The sequence below is a fragment of the Bos mutus genome, chromosome 4 (genome assembly GCF_027580195.1).
Source record: "Bos mutus isolate GX-2022 chromosome 4, NWIPB_WYAK_1.1, whole genome shotgun sequence".
Lineage (NCBI taxonomy): Eukaryota > Metazoa > Chordata > Mammalia > Artiodactyla > Bovidae > Bos > Bos mutus.
Window position 1 is genome coordinate 67,439,682 of NC_091620.1, and position 23,688 is coordinate 67,463,369.

At 39.2% G+C, this 23,688-nt stretch overlaps 1 protein-coding gene across 3 annotated transcripts in view; it reads left to right on the plus strand.

Moving 5' to 3' along the window:
• MET (MET proto-oncogene, receptor tyrosine kinase) overlaps positions 1-23,688 on the plus strand; it is a 114,971-nt gene that overhangs the window by 48,232 nt on the left and 43,051 nt on the right. For all 3 annotated transcript variants that reach the window (XM_005899132.3, XM_070369587.1, XM_070369586.1), the window contains exons 3-5: positions 12,235-12,426; positions 20,748-20,882; positions 21,911-22,084. In XM_005899132.3, coding sequence (XP_005899194.2) covers positions 12,235-12,426; positions 20,748-20,882; positions 21,911-22,084 — 501 coding nt within the window. The remainder of the gene's footprint in view (positions 1-12,234; positions 12,427-20,747; positions 20,883-21,910; positions 22,085-23,688) is intronic.

The window sequence follows — 23,688 nt, forward strand, 5'->3', positions numbered from 1 at the left end:
ATGCTCCCTCTAAAGGTTCTAGGGGAAAACCCTTCCGTGTACAACTCTTACAGTTCTGGGGGTCCCAGCCATTCCTTAGGGTGTAGCAGCATAACTCCAATCACTGACTTCATGTTCACATGGCCGCCTTCCCTGTGTGTCTCTCTGTGTCTTCTCCTTAGGAAGACACCAGACATTGGACTTAGGACTCACACTAAATCCAGGAGTGTTTCATCTCAAGATTCTTAACTAATTAATTGGACAGAGCCTATTTCCAAATAAGGTCACATTTTGATGTTCCAGGTGGCTATATGACTTTTGGCGGAACTCTATTCACCCTGCCACAGACCTCAATAAATGTTTTTGAATGAAGGAAGTGACCATTTAATATATTGCTGACACTGGAGTTGTTTCATTTAAACCTTGAAACAATTCTATTAGGTATGTGTTTTTCTGTTTTTCAAGTGAAGAACTGAGGTTTCAAGATCTAAGTATCCCCCCTAGTTCACACAGACAATGAAGGCAGGGTCATCCCTGAACCCATACTCTTTTCCACTAGGCTTGTGTGATTGCCACTAGGCATGACTAAGAAGTGGACTTGAGGAAGGAGATTATGGAATCAAGGAAATCAGATTGTAGGAGTCTTATTATGAACTTTGCTTTAATTCAGTAGAAAAAATGTGAGTAGATAGGTAGACATAAACAATAAAGGAAGAGGAAGAGTTAAAGATGACTAAGACCTCAGGCTTAGGGAGAGAGTGACTATGATGCTGTATAGAAATAGGAAACTGGAAAGGGAATCAGCTTGGAAAGAAAAAATGATGAGTTTCCATGTCATCAATGGTACATTCAAACTTGGCCTTAAGGCAATTGCAGAGACGGGGCTGGTCCTCAGAACAGAGAATGTGCCTGGGTGTGTAAAGTTAAGTCATCACCACAAGACAGCTCCATTACCTCATGAATCACCAGAGTTGAGCCAGCAGCTGGCTGGCCAGATGTCTGGTTATACTATGTTCATGACTGACTGAAGCTGCCCTTTATTCCTTCCTAGAGATGGTCAACCTTTAACTCTGCTCATTCATTTTGCTCCTCTGCTAGAACTCCAACTGAAGTTTTAGGTTATTGAAGCCATGAGGCAGGATCACTTCATCAAGAGACATTTGTGGCAGCAAAAATACTAAGGAAGCTTCTTTCTTTTAAATCATGACTGAGCCCAACATCAGATATCCCCTTCTTAGCACAAAACAATGAAGTCACATTCTTAGGGTTTGACCACAGCATCCTAATAGCCTGAAAGTGAAAGTGTTAGTTGCTCAGTTGTGTCGGTTCTTTGCAACCCCATGGACTGTAGCCTACCAGGTTCTGTGTCCATGGAGTTCTCCAGGCAAGAATACTGTAGTGGGCTGCCGTTCCCTTCTCCAGAGGATCTTCCTGACCCAGGGATTGAACTTGGGTCTCTTGCGTTGCAGGCAGATTCTGATAGTCCGGCATTGCATTAAAGACCCCAACAGGAAGGGCCTGCTCTGCCAGAGAGCTGACTCTTCAGCATTTTTCAGAGAATCCCATCTTGTTGATGTCTTAGACATCTGAGAACAGACTGAGAGAAGCTGAACTACATCTGAAAGAAGCATAAGCAGACACTGAAGTTCAAAGCTCTGTGCCTCTGCCTGTGGTCAGCTCTCAATACCACCCACCTCCCAGTCCAATGTAGCAAATATAAGAGAGCACATGAATAAAATTTAGGGAAACAAACGAAGTGGAGTTCCTGAAATTAAAGCAGTTGAGTTTTAGCCAACTCTGTTAAAAGGCTTAGACAAAGAAAAACTTTCTATTTTGAAATATGTATCCCCCTGAAAAACATTATTACATGTCCATAAAATGTATCCAAAATATAATTATGAATAAACAATATTAAATTGTTTCTGTTAATTTAGTCATGGGCAAGGAGGGAAGAGAGCTGGTATGAGTGAACTGGCAAAGATCTCACAAGATAGAACATTTTAAAAAATCTCTCTGCAAGTCTGATTTAAATTATCTATAGATGAGCTAAATTTGTCCTATAGATCAATTAGAAGAATCACTATTTTAAATATATCACATACTTAATTATACTGAATTAAATGTAATTGCATATTCACTGCATGCATCATAATGTTAATTAGGGGAAACATTTTGAATCAAATACATTGAAGTATATAGCACTTCAGTTTCCTTTATTAAAAAAATAGTATATGTTTCAGTCAGGTTAGAGATATTTGTCAAGTACTCATGAAAAGGTAAAGAAAGACTAAATTAAAGGGATTGTTTACGGATTGTTGAGTAATTCCTGTTATTTAACTCTGACAGTACGGATTGTTGAGTAATTCCTGTTATTTAACTCTGACAGTATATGGGCTTCCCTGGTGGCTCAGCAGTAAAGAATCCACCTGCAGGGCAGAAGACACAAGAGACACAGGTTCGATCCCTGAGTGGGGAAGATCCCCTGGAGAAGGGCTTAGCAACCTCTCCAGTGTTCTTGCCTGGAGAATCTCATGGACAGGTGAATGTGGCGGGCGACAGTCCATGCGGTTGCAAAGAGCTGGACACAACTGAAGTGACAGAGCACACATGCACATGACAGTATATAAGGTTCTAGGTTAAAGAAGCAAGGCTTTAACAAACTTAAAGAAAAACCAAAACAGAATGTTTACCATTGTTTCTCAGAATTAACAGCACATAATTATTTTAGAAGACGATAAACCTTTAAAAGCTAAATGCTTTTCAAACCTTCTTATAAAATGGGTGTATATATCCAGAATCTATGTTTGTTTTGAAGCAGCCTCTGGTGGTTAGGGGACAGTGATCACTCATGGCATTTTAAACATCATAAGCATTCATTTGTTCCAACAGTGGGCTGGTGGCAGCTTGGTGATTCCAGGCCCAGGGAAGCTTTGGAAAGTCACCCGTAGACCCACAGCATGGTAGAGCTGGAAGAGAAAGTTGAAATCAGTTCTCTCCACCTCTCCCTTTATAGATAAGGAGCGGGCAGCCTAGGAGAGTAGTGAAGACCCTGGGGCACAATGACCTCAGTTTAATCTTAGCCCTGCTGCAGCCGAGCATGTGACCTTTCAGTCCTTCAGCTTGCTCCTAGGATTGTTAAGAGGATTCAGTGAATGAGTATTTCAAAAATGCTTAGAACAATGCCTGACACATTATACACACTATGAACAAATGTTTGTTATATAAATAAAACTCAGACCAAGATAGATCAAGCAATTTGCCTGAGTTCATGGGATTCATCAAATCTTAGCTAGGGTAGAACTATTCCTCTCCTGTTCTCATTTTTCGTTCCTCCCAGGTCCTTATTAGACTATCCTTAAGAGCGTGGGTTTGCCTCAGAAATACTGTGAGAACCAATAAATAAATAGCACAATGCAATATAGGGAATACAGAATTTAGATCAACACCTTGGATTCAGGTTCTAATTGTTGTTGTTTAGTCGCTAAGTTGTGTCCAAATCTTTGCAGCTCCATGGACTATAAACCCCCAGGCTCCTCTGTCCATGGGATTTCCCAGGCAAGAATACTGGAGCAGGTTGCCATTCTTTTCTCCAGGGGACTTTCCCAACCCAGGGATTGAGCCCAAATTTCCAGCTTTACAGGTGGATTCTTTACCACTGAGCCACCAGGGAAGCCCTCAGGCTCTGATACTTAGCATCGACTCTCTGAACCTCAATTTCTTCACCTGTAGAAATATGATAATCATGACAAACCCAGCTGAGACTTGTTGAGAGAATCAGATGAGATAATGTACTTTGAAAACCATAATGCACCATGCAGATGTTATTTAACATCAGTATTGTGAGCTTCTGTGAGCTGAGAAAAGCTATGAGAATGTTTCAAACCTGCTTAAGACATCAAGAAGTTGGGTTGGAGAAAATACTTAATAGACTCCACTTTGTTACTTCCCATTTATTCACTGTTTTCTTTTAAAATTTATTTTTAATGATTATATTCATATACACAAAAGAATAATGTATACATGTATGTGTTATATGTGTGAAAAATAAATACTGATTCTCTACCATGAAGCTTAAAAAGAGAATATTACCAATGCCTTTGAAGCCCCCCGCCCAGTCACATCCCTCCCCTCCTGCCCCAGAAAATTGGGTAAATGGAATTTGTGAATTATTTGTTCATCTTCCCCTTGCCTTTAGTTGTGCTACACATGTGTATATCCCTAGACAATGTATTGTACTGGGTGATTTTCTCTCTTGACTCAAATATCTCAAGTTGTATGGTATCTTCCCGGTGCCCTGTACTATCCTCTAATCTTAGTCTTTGTCACTGTCTCCCCTCCCCCATCCAATAAAACACATTACTTCTTTAATTGAAAAGATGTTGCAAAGAGAGACTTTGGAAGAGTCAGGGTTCAGGTTTACATGAGCAGGGAGTGGGTATCAGTGGCCAGTGGGAGGGGGATGTCAGCTGCCAAAGCAAGTGCAAGAATACAATAATGGGAAGGCTCTTGTGTCATTATAGCCACTTTGAGATTCGTTTGATGTCCTAGATGGTCACTTGACCATCTTAATGAGAAATCTTAATGCCTTAAATGGAAAAAAGACTAGAAATGTAAATAGAGGCAGATTTGGATGTCATACGGCTTTTGGGAAGCAACTGAAGTATTGAAGGATGAAGTGACAGCTCATAACGGCTTCAAGGCAGATGAAGTGGGACACAGATGGAAGGGGAACACCTCACCTGGGGCAGGGGTACTGGGGTGGGTGGAGGTAGCACTGAAGAGACACTGTGGACAGGGTTTAGCAAGACTTAGTAACTGGTTGGCTGTGAGAGATGCTAGAGAAAGAGAAGTTGGTGATGGCTGACATTTCAAGTTACCAGGATGGAAACCTCATAATGTTCACTAACCAAAATAGGTGATAAAAAGGTAGGTCTGAGAGTCACATGACTAGAACAGCCCAAATTGCTGGAGGTCATCTCTGTCCCATGGTCCAGAAAATAATGATTAATTCCAGCCTTTCTCCCAGAAAAGGAATCATAGAAGGCAAATCTACATTTCCTACTTTGAAGAGTTGTGGGTTTACATGTTGAATGGTAACTTTTGTTAAGTGATTCTTACTCCTGAGAATTACAGTTTCCCTAACTTTCAGTTTCTTGTACATAAAATGAGGGGGCTGGAGTAAGGTGATCTCTAAGGCCCTTTCCATTTTTGTAACTCTGAAATCCTAGGAACTTTGCCCAGAATAGTTAACAGTAGCAAAAGCAGTTCTTGAGCTTGAGAATCAGAGAGAATTAAATTTGAATGCCTGTTCCACTGTGAACCTGTGGCCACCCTTGGCTGTCCTGAGTCTCCTGCTGAAATTCAGTGTGATAGAACCTCACCGGGCTACTGTGTCTCTGCTTATATGTGAAAATGCCCAACTCAGTGCCTGGCACAGTGTAGGTGCAGGGTAAAGACTGATTTCCTCCCTCCCTTCCTTCCTTCTTCCTCCCTTTATTACCAAAAAGAGAGTTTCATCTGGCTCCTCAACTGGTGCTGGGGTGAACCTTTCTTGTTAGACTCTTCTAACAAGGTGCCCCAAAGCAGCTGTTGTACCAAAGAACTGCTCTCCACACGCTGCATTCACTTTTACCCCAAAACACAAGACCTCTGGGTTCAAGAGAAGCACAAGAACACAAGTGGCAAGGAGACCCCTGGCAGCGGGTCTATAGTTGTTCTTCCAGTTAGACGCAAATCCCACTCCAGATGTCACATCCAGAAACTAACTGTTGTAAAGTGGTGAGAAGTCACCCCATCTTCCCTGAGCAAATGAGCAAGGAACACCTTCACTCGTTATCTGTAAGAGAGTGAATCAGATGGATATCTTGTCGTATTTACACAATACTTTACCTTTGCACTGCTGAGAGTTTAAAACAAGGCTCCTTAATAGTTAAAAATCTACTGTTCAAGCTCAAAGACAGCCTGCAGCTCTGCAAGCCAGTTCCTGCCACCCTGACCACAGCTGTCAAGTTTATCTGGATTCTCAGCAAGAAGAGACAAGAAGTAGTCCCTCTCCCGCAGATCTCAGCTGTGGCGAAAAGGAAAAGGAGAAAGGTTGGGTTGGGGTCCCCTGGCTTATGAAATTTGAATGCCACTCAAACCAGACATGATGTTTGTTGGCTTTGGCTCCAAAGCACACAATTTTTCAAGATCAAGGAATTCTGTACATTCTATTCCAACATTGTACAGAGTTTCTGTACTTTGGAGTTTGTTGGGGGACTGGGGATTGGGGAGAAAAGGGAGTAGAGACATAATTTAATCCTCTCATTCCTGAGGAACTACCATTTAGAGAACTTATATTTCCTGAAGGAGATGCCTTGAAGTGTGCAGTGTAAATGTTACGTTAATTCTGATGCAGAGTTCTACAGTTGTTAAGCCTTACCTGTGATAAAGCCAATAAGCAAATGAAATTTCACTATTTTAAAGCATCATACCATATGTTTGCTTTGTACATTTTTTAAATCAGTTATTAACTAATGGTAAAAAAAAAAAAAAGCCTTACACATGAGAAAACAGACAAATAGATGCTAAGGTTCTGGTCCTGTTTTTTTGCCTGCATTTAGAAAGACCAATGAGGTCCTGCAGGTTTGCAAACAATCTGAGATGCATCTAACCTCTGTTCTCCAGGTTGCCCCATTCAGCAACACAGATCACAAAGCAAGCTGGGTAGGAAAATGGGCTTTAACCCTGGGTTACTCTGCAAATGCATTAATTTTTCAGCAGACTTGTTAAATACAATGTGCTAGGCAGGGTAAACAGTGAGATTAAAAGATGAATGAGACAGTTCCTGGACTCTTATTGGTTGGTGTTCAGTCAATAACTAAGTCATGTCAGAATCTTTGTGACCCCATAGACTGCAGCATGCCTGCCTTCCCTGATCTTCACTATCTCCTGGAGTTTGCTCAAATTCATATCCATTGAGTCAGTGATGCTGTCCTACCATCTCATCTCTGTCGTCCCTTCCCCTGTCCTCAGTCTTTCCCAGCCCCAGGGTTTTTTCCTAGTGAGTTGGCTCTTCACATCAGGTGACCAAAGTATTAGAGCTTCAGCCTCAGCATCAGACCTTCCAATGAATATTCAGGGTTGATTCTCTTTGGGATTGACTGGTTTGATATCCTTGTTGGCCAAGGGCCTCTCAAGAGTCTTGTTCAGCACCACAGTTCAAAAACATCAAATCTTCAACAGTTAACCTTCTTTGTGGTCCAACTTTCACATCCGTACATGGAAAAACCAAAGCTTTGACTATATGGACTTTGTTGGCCAAGTGATAGCTCTGCTTTCTAATATGCCATCTAGGTTTGTCATAGCTTTTCTTCCAAGGAACAAGCATGTTTTAGTTTCATGGTTGCAGTCACCATTTACTGTAATTTTGGAGCCCAAGAAAATCTGTCATTATTTCCATTTTTCCCCCCTGTCTATTTGCCATGATGAAGTGATAGGACCAGATGCCATGATCTTAGTTTTTTGAATGTTGAGTTTTAAGCCAGCTTTTTCACTCTCCTTTCACCCTCATCAAGAGGCTCTTTAATTCCTCTTCTCTTTCTGCCACTAGAGTGGTATCATCTAGTAGACTGCTGCTGCTAGCTTACAACCTAAGACTCTGCTCCACAATTTGCCAATTGTTTTATATCTTGATGAATCCATCATATCTCCACCAGCACTGAATCCCAAGTCAAGTCTGAGCCTTTAAAGTTCCCAGAATGCCTCCTAGACATAGAAAAAAGTAGAACAAGAAATGAACAAAATCAGAGAAGCTGACTCTGAAGAGCAGCCTCCTCTATAACAGAATACTTGAGAAGGCCTTTGATTTAAAATTGGCCTCTGTTCCTTTAAGAAGCTTCTCTAGTTCCAGCCCTGTTCAAAATGGATGACTGATCACCAGTGGAAACCTAATTACCAATTAATCAGTTACTATTGAACTGATCGTACATCTCAGTTATTTGCTACTCCTCAAAGCAATCTATAGCACTTTAGTGAAGAAAAGCTTCTAATTAAATAGTAAAAGAGTACTCACTAATATATATCAAAAATGTCTAGAACTAGAACATCTTATTAATTATAAGTCATAAGTTTAGCATCTCTGAGACCTTCTGTTCACTAATTTTTCACTATTTAAAATAAAAAAGTTGTTGTTGCTGTATAAAACAGCACGTTAGGTTATATTTAACCATAAAAGTTAATAGATGTAAGAACTTTGCAGTCTGTGTGACATAAGTTTGACATTATGGAGTAAGGTTATTTTATATGTTGTTGTTGCTTAGCCGTGTCCAACTCTTTTGCAACTCCCATGGACTGTAGCTCTCCAGGCTCCTCTGTCCATGGGATTTCCCAGGCAAGAATGCTAGAGTGGTTTTTCATTTCCTTCTCCAGGGGCTCTTTCTAACCCAGGGATCGAATCTACATTTCCTGCATTGGCAGGCAGGTTTTTTACCACTGCGCCACCAGGGAAGCCTATTTTACATAAGGATATATATATTTTTTTTTTTCCTGGAGATTATGACTTTATTTTTTTTTTTTAATTTTATTTAATTTTTTAAACTTTTTATTTTAGTTTGTTCTTAAACACTCAGTTGGTTTGAAATATACTGTAACAACTTTCTGATTATGACAAATAAAACAGGACAATAATAGAAAATCTCTATAATCTCTAAATCATTTTCCAGACTTCTGCTACATATAAAGATGTGTAAAACTGAAAATTTTCTCTCTTTCTTCCAAGTTAGGCTTTGTTTTACTTATACAACTTTTTGCCCCAGTTATCTGCCTCAGAGTTACCAGTTTGCAATCATTTTGTCAGGATAGTCAGAGTCGGTCTCTACATTTGTCTCTTGTAAACTCTTAAACTACCCCCATTCCTGAAAAAAAAAAAAATAGCTTTAGTAATTCGGTTTGTATCTTTACTCTCATTCCCCATCTACCCATAATTGATTTACTTACTTGTTCATTCATTCAATTAATATTTATTATACATCTACTGTGTGTGGCATTTCATCTACTACTAACAATATAGTAGTAAACAAGCAGAGTCTCTGATCATAGGAAGCCACATGGGAAGTCTCACATGACTCATATTATCACAAAAACAAATAATGGTTGCAGCAATAAGTGCCATTTCACATAGGTACATGGTATTATGGCAGTCTGTCATAGAAGCATTTGACCTCGATATTTAGATCAGGGTAGACATTTTGAAAAACTGATGACAAACTGAGATCTGAAGGAGGTATAGGAGTTACCAAGGTGAATGGAGGTGGAAGGAGCAGAAGGAACAGCATGTTCAGAGATTCTGTAAGGAGGACATTTGGCTTATTTGGGGAACTGAAAGAAGGCCAGCTCACTGGAGCATAGGGAGCAAGGAAGAAAACAATGCAGGCTGAGTCTGGAGAATTTGAACAGGGGCTGGATGAGGCAGGAGCCAACCGGGCATGTTAAAAATATTGTCCTTGATCCTATGAGCAGTGGGGAAATGTTAAGCATTTTAAGCAGAGTGACATGATGAGATATGTGGTTTAAAAAGAAAACTTGGCTGCAGTGTGGAGAATGGATCTAGAAAGAGGTTGAATGAGATTGGATTGGTCAGGTCTAGTTAAGCCATTCTCATAGTCCAAGAAAGAGATGACGGTACCTTGGATGAAGTTGCCATGGTGGAGATAAAGAAAAGTGGATGGACTCAGGAGATATTTAGAAAGTGCAATTGATGGGACTTGGCAGTAGACTGTTTATGGGGAGGAATCAGGGATAACACTTAAATTTCTGACTTGTGCACCTGGAGAAATGGTGGAGCCATTTGCTGGAGTGCATTGTATCATGAGATCAGGCAAGGAGGATTGTTGTTTCTACTTTGGTCATGTTGAGCCTGAGGTCTCTGAGACATCTGAATGCCAGTTTCATAGGCAGTTTGATAAATGTACAGTCAGCTCAGAGGAGCAGTGTAGCCTGGAGGCACAAATATGAGTGTCAACTAAAAACAATAAAACATATCCTGGGTAGAGAGTATCAAGAGTGAGCAGAGTGAGCCCTAAGATGGAGCCTTGAAGAACCCTAACATTGATAGGCAAGCATGGATGGTCCTGCAGAGGAGACAAATGCTACAGTTTGAGAAGTAGTAGAAGGGAAAGTAGTATGTCAAGGCTGTATATTGTCACCCTGCTTATTTAACTTATATGCAGAGTACATCATGAGAAATGCTGGACTAGATGAAACACAAGCTGGAATCAAGATTGCTGGGAGAAATATCAATAACCTCAGATATGCAGATGACACCACCTTTATGGTGGAAAGCCAAGAACTAAAGAGCCTCTTGATGAAAGTGAAAGAGGAGAGTGAAAAAGTTGGCTTAAACCTCAGTATTCAGAAAACTGAGATCATGGCATCTGTTCCCATCACTTCATGGCAAATAGATGGGAAACAATGGAAATAGTGAGAGACTTGATTTTGGGGGGCTCCAAAATCACTGCAGATGGTGACTGCAGCCATGAAATTAAGACTCTTGCTCCTTGGAAGAAAAGTTATGACCAACCTAGACAGCATTTTAAAAAGCAGAGACATCACTTTGCCAACAAAGGTCCATCTAGTCAAAGCTATGGTTTTTCCAGTAGTTATGTATGGATGTGAGAGTTGGACTATAAAGAAAGCTGAGTGCCAAAGAATTAATGCTTTTGAACTGTGGTGTTGGAGAAGACTCTTGAGAGTCCCTTGGACAGCAAGGAGATTAAACCAGTCCATCCTAAAGGAAATCAGTCCTGATTATTCATTGGAAAGACTGATGTTGAAGCTGAAGCTCCGATACTTTGGCCACTTCATGCGAAGAGCTGATTCATTTGAAAAGACCCTGGTGCTGGGAAAGATTGAAGGCAGGAGAAGAAGGGGATGACAGATGATGAGATGGTTGGATGGCATCACTGACTCAACGGATATGAATTTGAGTAAGCTCCAGGAGTTGATAATGGACAGGGAAGCCTAGCGTGCTGCAGTCCATGGGGTCGCAAAGAGTTGGACATGATTGAGTGACTGAACTGACTGAGAAGGAGAAGCAGGAGACTGAAGAGTCAAGGAGAAGGGAGGGATCCAAGTGCTTGTCATATATTAGTGAACAATATTATTTAAATCCTTTCACTTGAAGTTAAAACTAAACGATAAATTACCACCTGATTGGGTGGTAATTGCCTTTTAGTTAGCTGGTTAATAAAGCATTTGATGTATAACTTTTGCATTTTTTGAGCCTTTCACCATAATGAGGACAATTTCTCTGTGTTCTCTGTGTACTGGGTTCTTTTATAAGAGATTTCTATAAACTAGCTCATTTAATCTTTAGAGCAGCTCTGTAAGGTAGGTGCATTTCTGTAATTTTCTCAGTTTTACAAATGGAAGAACTGAAACAGAAGTAACATGAATTTCACAAACATATAGATAATTGCTGTATGATGCAGGCACCTGGGTCTAGGGTTGGTTCTCCGCTGCTTTCTCATGAATCATCTATAAATCATCACTCCACACCACCTCACTGTACACAAAGGCACAAAGGCACACAGTTTAAAATATAGTGTCCCAGTGTGACTCCCACATTTGTGATTATTCCAGTTGATATCCATCTCACTGGACTTGCCTGCTAGAAGCATTGCCTTTATGTCCAGGCCTGAGACATTCATAGTTTTGTTTTTCTCCTACTAGCGCCTGCTGAATTCCATTTTTATGTACTTACATGTGGCCATTTTTATGTACTTAACATGTGGAGCCGTGGTACAAACTGTGATGATAAGATCTGACCCTAGTTTTAAAAAGTGAAAGTGCAAGTATTAGTCGCTCCATCGTGTCTGACTCTTTGCGACCCCATGGACTGTAGCTTACCAGGCTCCTCTGTCCATGAGATTCTCCAGGCAAGAATACTCAAGGGGATTGCCATTCCCTTTGCCAGGGGATCTTCCTGACTCAGAGATCAAGCCCAGGGTCTCCTGCATCTCAGGCAGATTCTTTACCATCTGAGCCACCAAGGAAGCCCTAATTTTAGTGTCTGTGTATATACAACAGCACTTACTGATACTGAAGTCATTTAGATCACGGGAACTGTTTCTGCCTATCTGGGGCTATATGTCCATTTTCAGATTGTCTGTTATCCTTGCCATTCCCTCTAACCTCTGAAAAGACACACCAGAAAGTTTCTTAACAGCTTGCTCACATCTGGACTCACATTAATTCTATGACCATATTTTATTCCAGACACTTTTGAGAAATTCATCAGGATGTGAAGTGCGCAATGATGAATATCGAACAGAGTTTACCACAGCTTTGCCACGCGTTGACTTATTCACGGGCCAGTTCAACCAAGTCCTCTTAACATCTATATCCACCTTTATCAAAGGAGATCTCACCATCGCTAATCTCGGGACATCAGAAGGTCGATTCATGCAGGTACATACTTTCTGAGAGTGGCTGTGTCTGTTTTATCCAGTGTCATACAATTAATTTGCTTCTCTTTTTACAGTAAGGTGTTGGCAAATACTGTAAAGTGAAAATCACAGTGGAAGCTAGAGACACAGACTGAAAGCAAAACAATGAAGCCTAGTCCCTTTCTTGAAGTGTATGACCTTTTTTTGTTAAATTCTTAAAGCTTTCAGTTTAAATGTGGTTGCTTTAATTTTCTTGCCTGGAACAGTTTGAGGTTTTTTTTTCCATTCATGATTTAAATCACATGATTGGAAAATAAAATGAAACAATTAAAGCACTTCCAGGCGATGTTTTCCTATTTCAGGAGAAGCTACAGATCAAAGGAGAGCTATTGTGTGAGCTGTGCGTCTCCATGAGAAGAAACATTCACATCATTGAGAAATATTGGCAGGCGTTAGGAAGGGACGTTATCATCAGAATCCCATTGTAACTCCAGCTCTTCTGATTCTGCAAAATGATGGGGTCAGACACAAAGAAGTACAAACACTGGGGGAAAAAAGATCCAGATTTTGTTAAGAAATGCTTTTAATGGATAGCAACAGTATTCCCATACAATAAAAGTTCACATTTCAGAGTCACAGTTATCGTGTCTCCTAGATACAAAACCCCTAGCACTTTGCAGAAATTAAGATGCTCTCATGTTGGGTCTGTTTTACTGTTTTAATAGTTATTGGTAGTGCTTTCAACATGAGTTCATTAGTAGATTCTTGGTTAATGCACAATGACGATGGTATCTATGGAAATGTTGACTTTCCACAAAGACTAGAAATTTCTTTAAAAGGGAGATATTTATTTCGTGATCATCTGACATAATTAACATCCTGGTCAGGAAATGACTTTCAGTAAAGCAATTGAGGATGATGATGTTTTCCTATGACTTGCTCATTTGTACATTCTCTATCTGTATTCTTTAACAAAACATATTTTTAAAAACCACCACTGTCTTTATAGCAGTCTGGATATGCATCAGATGTTCTTCTTGTACTAGTGGGCCTGGTGGAATTTTTGCAAAATCATAAAACGTGTAAATAAAACTTTCCCACTTCACAACGAATCATACAGATCTAAATGATTCCACACTTGGTCTCCCCTCCTCCCACTGCTTCACAATTAGCTATGCTTTTTCTTCCTTGCTCCCTCTCTCTCAGTCCAGTGTTCCTATTTACCCACTTCAAACCATTTAATTTTGTCCTCAAAATGTTAAGGAGAGATGCCCAGCCCCATCCAACACAGACAAGCACTCTTAACAAATTTGAAATATGGTCATATCTACTATCCTTGTAAAATGTGTGTTGTTATCTGGTGTTTATATGTGTTTTTAGTTGATATTTATGTTATTCTAGAGAATTCCAAGAAAAATCTGAAGAAGAATGACTGAACCTAGCATCTGTTGAATTCTCACTGGCTTCCCTATGTTCATTTCCTCGTGTTATCTTTTTTTCTGCTTTTGTTTTTTTATTTTGTGTATTACCTCACCAATCCGGTTGCATATTAATAAGCTTTCTTCTACAGTCACTTTAGGTCTGACACTTTTTCACATCACAAGGTTCCTGGCCTATTTCCAGATTCTGAAGTTCTAATAAAATTCCACTTTTGTATAGAATGCTTTAATAACTGAGTAAATTCTGCTGTGTGACAGATTTCAGATTTCACCAAGTGGTATGTTATATATATCAGTTTCATTAGAATAGAAATGCTGTAACAAATGTTTTATTCTTATCTCCCAGCATTTTCATCAAAGAAGCTATAATATATCTGTGCATCCATAACACCAAAGATGAAAATAAGTATTTAAATAATTACTTTTCTTATGAAAAGCACTGATATCCTTGATTTTTTGAAACCAGGTAACTCTCAATTCATTCCTTATATATCAGGAACATACTAACTATGCTTTACTAGGCAAATAAGTGAGGCAAAGGAAGCTGTGACAGAGAACCTTCCTCTGAAGAACTAAATTTTTAGTAGGGGAGATAGAAACATGTACCTGATACCTAGAGAAAACAAAGACATAAAAAACACAAGGCTATTGAGACTCACCGAGAGAGGATCTGTTTCTCTGCCACTTGCCTAAAAGAATTCCATTTGGTAAAATTTTATGTAAATAATCCTAAACCATTTAAAGAATCAAAGAATCACCATCACTAAAATCCACTTTGTTTACAGCAAATAATGTTGGAGATGGAGTCAGGAGTACAGCAAAAACTTGGGGACCATCCAGCCTAATCTATCCAAGCAGTGACTTAACTTCTGTAAATGTTTTGACTGCACTGAAGTGCTGAATCTGTGGCCAAGCCTAAGTTTCTACAACCCATGTTTCAATAATACTATGAAGTTTCTGTTACAAAATAGAAGGGACATAATTTTTTTCCCCAAAGACAGCTGCCATACATGAAAAGGAACAGAAGAATGATTTTACTTCCTTCCTACCCTGAAGCCTAAAGGCAAAGTTGCTTTGCAAATGTTTTCTCCCAAGAGTTTGCAGCTGTTTCTGCCTTTCCTATTGTGCTTATGTTCAGCTCTAGCTGGGAATACAAGCTTCAGCTCCAGCTGTTGGGTGCAAAGTGAATCAGATATTTCACAGTGGTTATTTGATTAGCAAGACTTATATTGTTTAGCTAACAATATTGTATGTATGGAAGAGAAGACATTTTTGACATGTTTCTAACATTTAAGCATGTAACTTATCTCATACAGGTGCAGCTATGTCTAAATATACTAATGTGTACATATATTCAAGTCTATCTGTAGAGCCATGTCAATGTAGATCTAGATTTGAAAAACAGTTTTTATTTGTGTGATTGCTCTCTTGGGATGCTTTAAAGTAAAATAATATGATAAGCACTGTTGGAGATAGTGTAAGTAAACAGTAAGAACAGGGCTTCTTACAAGTTGTGGAGGGGGTGGGGATGTAGGAAAGAACAAGGCTGGAGAACATGAGCACAGAGTGCAGGGCTACGTGGGAGAGGGAAGCAGGATACTCATGAAGATCACAGGACTAATCACAGGGATTGCCCACATCTCCCCTTCTGAGCTCCTCGTCTAATCTACATCCAAAAACAATGCTTGCTTGATTTTTTTTTTTACAGCACTTATATAAGGCCTTTAATCTCTAGATGCAAGCGTTGCTATTAAAATATTTGTGCATGACTGTCAGACCAGGGAGAGTGAGTGGATGAGGATGGGGTGGGGGTGGGCACACACTTTCCAGACTTTTTGCAAGTTCATCTCCACATTCACTGGCTTGTCTGCATACAGTGGCTGCTGCCTGAGCACTGTCATAGATGTCATTCGATTCTTTGGTATCATCCTTCTCTTCCCCCATCCCCCTTTCTGTGAGATGCTGTTACCACCCATAAGCCCTTTTCTCTTGACTGGTTGGTCTTAAGCAAGAAAGTTCAAGAGGTAGGGATCACCTAAAAAGACATCCTTAGCTCATGGTCATTACTTACAACCATTACCTAAAGGATTATATTAGTAATCAGTGAACCTGAGAGTAATTACTCACTTCCAGTAAGAAAAATCAATTTATTTATTGACCTCCTGTCTCCAAATTCCTTCGGTTCCTGTGCCACCATCATGGTATTTCAGTGCTTTGTGTTGAAGCCTGCAGCATGTTACATTTGGGATTACTGCTATTTTAGACTATGTAGACACAGATCATCAACTCATCAATGCTGAGAGCAGCCTGCAGGGACACAGCCAAACGAAGTTTGAACTTCCACATTCTCTTCAGAGATTGCTGACTTACCTATCTCCTTTATAAAGTGATCAAATTAAAATATCATCTGCCTTTTTTTTTAAAGGCATACATCATTAATTTGGTTATGTCTATAAAGAACAGTAACTTTGGTATATTTCTTTAGAAGAAAATATGTTTCATGGATTCTGAGATTTCTTCTGTGAGGAAAAAAACATCTGTTGTAAATAATAATTACAGAGTTATGTCCATACCAAAAAATTAAGCCCAGTTCATATATAGTCTCCGAAAATGAATTAATGCATGATCTTGAAATACATACATCTTGTAAATTGTTATAGCATAGAAATTTAAAATATCATAAGTATTTGAAACATTGAAAAATGCTAACCTTTTGGGGTGTTTTTTTTTTTTTTTTTTTTTTAGCAGGGAATAACTGGAATTTCTTATTTAGGTGCTTACTTGAAAGAAATGGAGAGGCATTTTACAACCAAATATATTTATCAGTAGCCTCTTTGAAATTCAGACAGATATACTCTGTGTATAGATTGACTAATCCTATAATCATTATATTTGAAATACTGATTTGAAAGTTTTGGATTTTTAAAATTGTTACAAAGTTACTAGCTTATATGTTTCTTAGATGCTTGAATTTTTTTACAGAGGTCTCAATTTGGTATTGACTCATTTCGACTCACTTTGACTCATTTCAAAAAATTGAGACACACACATTGATACTACAATCATAAAGAATATTGCTATTTGTACATATCTTGGCCTTTGTAGTATCAGGTTGGTATAGAAACACTTATGCCCCTTTACCAAAAAGAGTGACAGAACAAAGCAAAGTTTCATTTAATTCAACTTTTGCCGCCTGGTACTTTGTATTACTACTTCTAATTTTAAGTTGTCAGCACCAATCAGTGATCTCCACTTCTTATGTTTCATTTTTTTAGTTCTAGAAAGCTCGATGTTTACCGTGGTTGAAACAAAGCTCTTCGTATCTGATTTCTTTCTAGACAAATATCAATTTCTTTCACATACTTAAGATATAAACCTATTGCTGGTGTTTTAGTCAGTTTGGGCTGCTGTAACAAATTAACATACTAGGTGGCTTTAAAAAACAAACATTTATTTCTCAGAATTCTGTAGGCTGGGAATTCCAAGATCAAGATGCCAGCAGATGTGGTGTCTAGTGAGAGTCTGCTTCCTGGTCCACAGATTGCCATCTTTTTGCTGGGTACTCACATGGTGGAAAGAGGGCAAGAGAACTCTGTGGAATCCCGTTTATAGGGCATTAATAGTCAACACAGTAGAAACTCAAAATATAATTGCTGGTCTCTATTTCTTACTGATTGTTCTAAGAATGCCAGGTGATTTATCGTAAGAATTAAATTTAAAAGCTGGATTTTGTTCTGTCCTTAGAAATATCTCCATGACAACCAAAAGGAACTCCTTATTTCTTGCAAACATTGCTTCAGGAGTATTTTGAGAGTTAAAGTGGTTACCCAATTACTTAGAATTTTAGCAAGAAGAGAAAGTGAGGAGTTAATGATAGAAACACATTCTTGGCATTTTATAGCAATAGGTATCCTTCCAGAGACAGGGCTAATGATCAACTGAAAAGGTATTTGCATCTGTGACATAACCTCTGCTTGAGACTCCACGCAGTCATCTCACTTTTCCCCAGCTTTCATGTCTTCTCTGTTTCATCTCATTTTTTATACCAAGCCACACTCATCCTAGTTCATGATCAAAAGTTTTGAACTTGTCGGCTGTACTAATAACATTTCCTCTGTGCTATCAGAAACTATCTAGATGTGGAGTCTTTCTCTTTAGGCACACTTAACTTGTACAGCCAAGATTACTGAAACAAGGAGTATTTGGCAAGGCAAACATATTGTGAAATTTGTTTTAATGCTTTGACTCACAAGTGGCTCTTGGGAGCTCAGAGTTGAAGTTTTTTATTGGTGTTTACTCTGGTGCTCCAAGAGTATATTTGAGTGTTTAAGAAGAGGTCAAGCAAACAGTTTCTGGCATGAGAGAAAGTTCCTTGGAAACCTGACTTGTACTTTCTAGCTAAAATTCTCTATCATATTTTCTTTATGGAAAATAATAGTACCTACCCTGTAGGCTTATAGTGAAGACTAAACAAAATACATATTTAAAGCACTTAACACAATGCCTGGCTCAGTTACCATCATATATGGTGTTCTCCAGATAGAGTCTTAACAGGTAATGAACCAAATCAATCTATCCAAGTTCCAGTGGCGCAAAGAACATCTTTGTGAAAAGAGAAATATTAATTCTTTCTGGGAAATGGATATTTGATTGGGCTTCCATATTTGATAAAGTCAAGAGTAAGTGTTAGTCACTGAGTCGTCTCTGACTCTCTGGGACTCCATGGACTGTAGCCTGCCAGGCTCCTCTGTTCATGGATTTTTCCAGGCAAGAATACTGGAGTGGATAACCATTCCCTTCTCCAGGAGATCTTCCCAACACAGGAATCAAACCCAGATCTCCTGCGCTACAGGTGGATTCTTTACCATCTGAGCCACCAGGGAAGCCCAAAGTCAAAGATGATGACCTATTAAATTAAGAAGAGATTGCTTATTGTAGATATGGGGAATGATATTAAAGAGATCAAAAAGATACGAGAAAAAAAAGTAGGAGCTGATCGTTATGTAGGAGGTCTGAATAGAAGGGAAGGTATAAGAGAAACAGACACAAAATTCAAATATCTATAGGAAGGTTCAGAAGGATGAATAATCTCCATTGAAGTAGAAAACACAGAATGAGGCAGAGAACAGAATCAGTTTATTAAAAGAGGCTGTTATGTTGTTTTGGTTTTTACTTGTGTGTGAGAAAAGGAATTTTTTTCCCTTTGCAGTTTGAAGTGATTGACAACAATCAGAGAAATATTTTTTTTAAATGGGGAGCAGGGGAGCATGAGGGGTAGGAAAAACAAGAGGTGATGAGCACCAGAAATAAGTCAAGATAGAAAAAAATGGTTAACTGAAATAATTTGGTGTAGGAGCTTTAGACGTCTGGTGTTCTGATATTCTGCTTGAAACCAGCACCAGCGGGAGGTAGCACTGGTAACTGATTTTTTTTTTTTGCATTCCCTACAAAAGTCACAAATAACTATTTGGCCCTAAATTTAGGAATAACAGTAGTTTCCATTCTTTTCCATTCCAACCAAATGACCTTCAGTCTATCACTTAGTTTCTGTGCAAATATAGCCACCCTGCTTAATGGAGTTGTTTTGAACGTGTTGAGTGTTTGGTGTAGAGCAAATGTTTGAAAAAAAAAGTCATGATGTTTAACTTTTACAGCCCTTTGTGAACTTGGTCCATTTCTCTATCAACAATCCAGTCTGTGGGAGCAAATTAGGGATTTGGGGAATCTTCCCAAATTGTTTCAGGGTAAATAGCTCCTTTATTGTGCTGAAGAAAAAATTTACTACTGGTTCCCCAGAACATTTTTATGTTGTGTGTTTGTTAGAGTACTAAGCAGTTCATTCCCATTTTATGGATAAGAAAGCTGAGGTAGAAGTGGTTTATTATTTAATCTCAATCTCACAGATGCCCACATTTGTCCCATGATTCAAACGTGGCAAACAAATGCCCTTTCAGTGAAATGTAAAAGGGTATTTGGATGTCAAGCAATTTCATAAAGTTGGTTTCAAGCCCAGAGCTATGCTCAACATTGTGCACCTTCCTGTGGATAGAATGTTATGGCCTATTTAAGAATGAGAGTGCGTCTAAGCTCTCCTGTAGTCTGAGTGTTCACCTTCTTCTGATCTTATACCTGGACTTCATTATTACTGGGTTCTAGCGACTGGACTGATGGAATTTTATAGCTGAGAACCATCCCAAATTAGAAATACCTGACAACAAGAATGACACCACTCATCAAATCTCCTTTCCAAGACATTGTTAAAACCATCAGGTCTTATTATAAAACCAGGCCAAGAAGCAGAACCTTATTTATAACCAAAGTAATAATGTACGATGGGACAATGGTTTATAAGAAATGACAGCACATCATTTCAAAGTTAGCTGAGGGCCTAGTTCGACCTCAAAAGATCTATAAATATGGCTAAAGAGTAGCAAAGCTGGAACCAGTTCCAGGTCTCCAGACTCCCTGTTCACTACACTTTCCTGTACGTCAAGGGAAGCTGCCTGGTGGGAGGGTCAGGAGGATAGATTTAAAAATAATCCAGAATCCTTATAGCATAAGTGAGGTCTTCTGGGGTGAGTTTTGGCTCCTCCAGTTCCCAGTACAATCGTGAGCATGTGTCTGCATGTGCTGGCTTAATGGCTGGAAGATCTCCTTTCCTAGAAATCATTAAAAGATCATAGGCAAAACTCTGTCTTGGGGGTTCAAATGAATTGTCTTCAAGGCAGGAGATTAGAAGATGTATTGATTTACAGTGCAATAAACTGTTGGGTATATCGTTCAAACATCCATGAGCTCATCTAATCTGGTATTACCATTATCATCCACGTTTTCCCCTGATAGTATATTTAAACTGAGCTTGTTGGACTGTTGGACTAAGAGTGCTTTCTGGTTTGTTTCTCAGGTTGTGGTTTCTCGATCAGGATCATTAACTCCTCACGTGAATTTTCGCCTGGATTCCCACCCTGTGTCTCCAGAAGTGATTGTGGAGCACCCGCTAAACCAGAATGGCTATACACTGGTTGTCACTGGGAAGAAGGTAAGCCCTGTTCCATAGGAAGGTTCCATCAATGTGGTTCCTCCTGAGTGGATATTTACAGCCATTGTCACCTGGTCCTTTTTAACTTCTCCCTTCATCTGGATTTATCTCTCTTCTATGAAGCTCTTTCCTGAGTATTCCAGACATCTCCTAAAATCAAGTTAAATTTTTACTTGGGGAAAATTGGACCTATGGGAGGTCATCTTCATGAGGTAAACTTCTCCTTTTGTCCTATATTTCTCAATGAGAAACACAAACACACAAAATGAGAATTACAGTCCTAAGGGCAGAACTCTAGTGCAGGCAGATAACTCCTGAAGTGTATGTTGGAAGAGATTATGCTGGCCAATAATCCCTTTTCCCTGAGAGGAGGTGCATTTTGGTGCCAGAATGATATGTAACCTTACTTAGAATTTCCCAGAGGTTCAAGTGTGTTTTCCAGTAGCTTAAATTAAACTCTCTTGTTATTTTAAAATCATCTCAGCAGGGGAGGAATAAATTGGGAGATTGGATCTGACATATATACACTACTATGTGTAAAATAGATAACTAATAAGGACCTATTGTATAACACAGGGAACTCTACTCAATAATCTGTAATGACCTGTATGGGAAAAAAATCAAAAAATAGTGGATATATGTATATGTATAACTGATTCACTTTGTTGTATAGCAGAAACTAATACAATACTGTAAATCAAGTATACTCCAAGAAAAATTTTTTTGAAAAGTATATCATCTCAAACTTTTCCCCACTAAATAGAACCTCTCACATTGCGTGATAATGCTTGTGTTCACTGGACAGTAATAGTTACTTTTATCACATATGTGCCAAAAGTGGAAGGAAGGAAAAAAAGTTTTTTTAAGTTTAATCATATTAGCATTATTACATGATGTGCACACATAAGTGGCATCTCTGTTAGACTCTGTAAAATTATATTTGTATGTATCTTTGATGTATTTAGTTTTTATTTAACAAGCAAACAAAACCCTCCTCTGGAAGCTCTTTCCATCACTTGTCTTCACAGATCACCAAGATCCCGCTGAATGGCCTGGGCTGTGAACATTTCCAGTCCTGCAGTCAGTGCCTCTCAGCCCCTTCCTTTGTGCAATGTGGCTGGTGCCATGATAAATGTGTGCGATTGGAGGAATGCTCCAGTGGAACGTGGACTCAAGAGACCTGTCTGCCAACAATCTACAAGGTAGGAGTCTCTGTCAACTGTCGTATGTGTTTTGTTTTGGAAAGCATAAATCCCATGGATTAAAAAATTCAAAATCAAAGTGTTCATTTGTCTGTGAGGCATCAGCCCAAGCACCACCTCCCTCCCTCCAGGTTCTCCCTTTAGGGTGTCTTTGGGCACAAGCCCCTGGACCCTGAACTTGAAGTGCGTGCTTCACACTCTCCTTAGGCAGTTGCTCTCCCTTAGCAGATGTGTGAATAGAAGAGTAGTGGCTAGAGAGCAACACTGCTCCGCATTTCCTCACACTGGGACCTGTTCCCTTCTGACCTGTCCATTCTGATTCCTCACCAGCTACTTTATCTACCAGGTGCCCAGACATAAGCCTCCATCATACATAGGGATCTAGTCATCATAACACAGAACCCTAACCTGGACCGTGCAAGCTAGAGGTCCAAGCCATGCTGGAGCAGGCAAACGGGGTTTTGTTCTTTCCAAAGCATAGATGGTGGCTGTCTCATCATTGATGAGAGTAGAGGTTACTTCTCAGGGCAAGTTGGGAGGCAAGTGGATGGTGGACACATAGGTAGCTGTGTGCCTTCTCTCAAAGTTCATGGAAGAGAAGTAAAGACACAGCTGATAACCTCACTAACTTCTATACTCTGCAAGCCAATTCATTCTTTAATTCATTCCAGAAACATTTACTGAGTGCCTACCACGCAGCTGTCTCCCTTCTAGACACTGGGGGGACATATTCCCAAACAAGACAAAAGTACCTCCTGCTCTTAGAAAACTGAGCTTCTAGCAGTGCACTTCAGCCATGATATTGTAGACACAGTCTCTCTCTGTTGCCTTGTTTGCTTAAGCATGTATTTGGTGCTCTGAAAATCTCCATGGCAATTTGTAAAAATTTCTTTCTTGATTCAAACACATTTTGCTTGAAGCTACTAACCTGGTAAGGACTCAGTGTGTGTTTTCTCTGCCTGCATGTGGAACAGTTGGACTTCGGTAATAATAAATGATGCATGTGAAAGAATCGAGTTAAAGATCTTGGTCGGTCGCCTGGTTCAAGCCCAAGTAAACAGAGTGTGCAAGTTAGAACAGGATCTGCCCCCAAGCACATGGCTGTTTTCATTTAGCTATGGTTTGAGCAAAGATTTGTACTGGGTGACTGGGTTTTAAACCAAATCATTTTCTGTTAGGTGTGACACAATTATTAAGCCTCAGCTTGATCAGCTAGAGAATAAACGAGAAGATATTACAACAAATTTAAATCTATAGTGTTTATGCACTTTTTGTTTATGTGTTTAATACACTTTTAAAACCACATGCAGTTTTATACTTTTAAAAACACATAGCTTTGGCAGTTTGAGACACCAGGAATCTGAATGCAGCTATTCCATGAAAGGCATGGGGAGTGTGTGTGTGTGTGTGTGCATGTATGCGTATGCAATTAAATCACAACAATTTCATTTCAAAAACAACCAACCTGCTGTTTTAAATAAAAAGCAGGTTGAAAACCTGTACAAATGAAACATCTAATTTTGACCAGTTTACCACCTTTTGTTATTAATATTTATGAAAGCTACATTAAAATGGTTAAAAACAGTAAATATTTTAGAATTTTC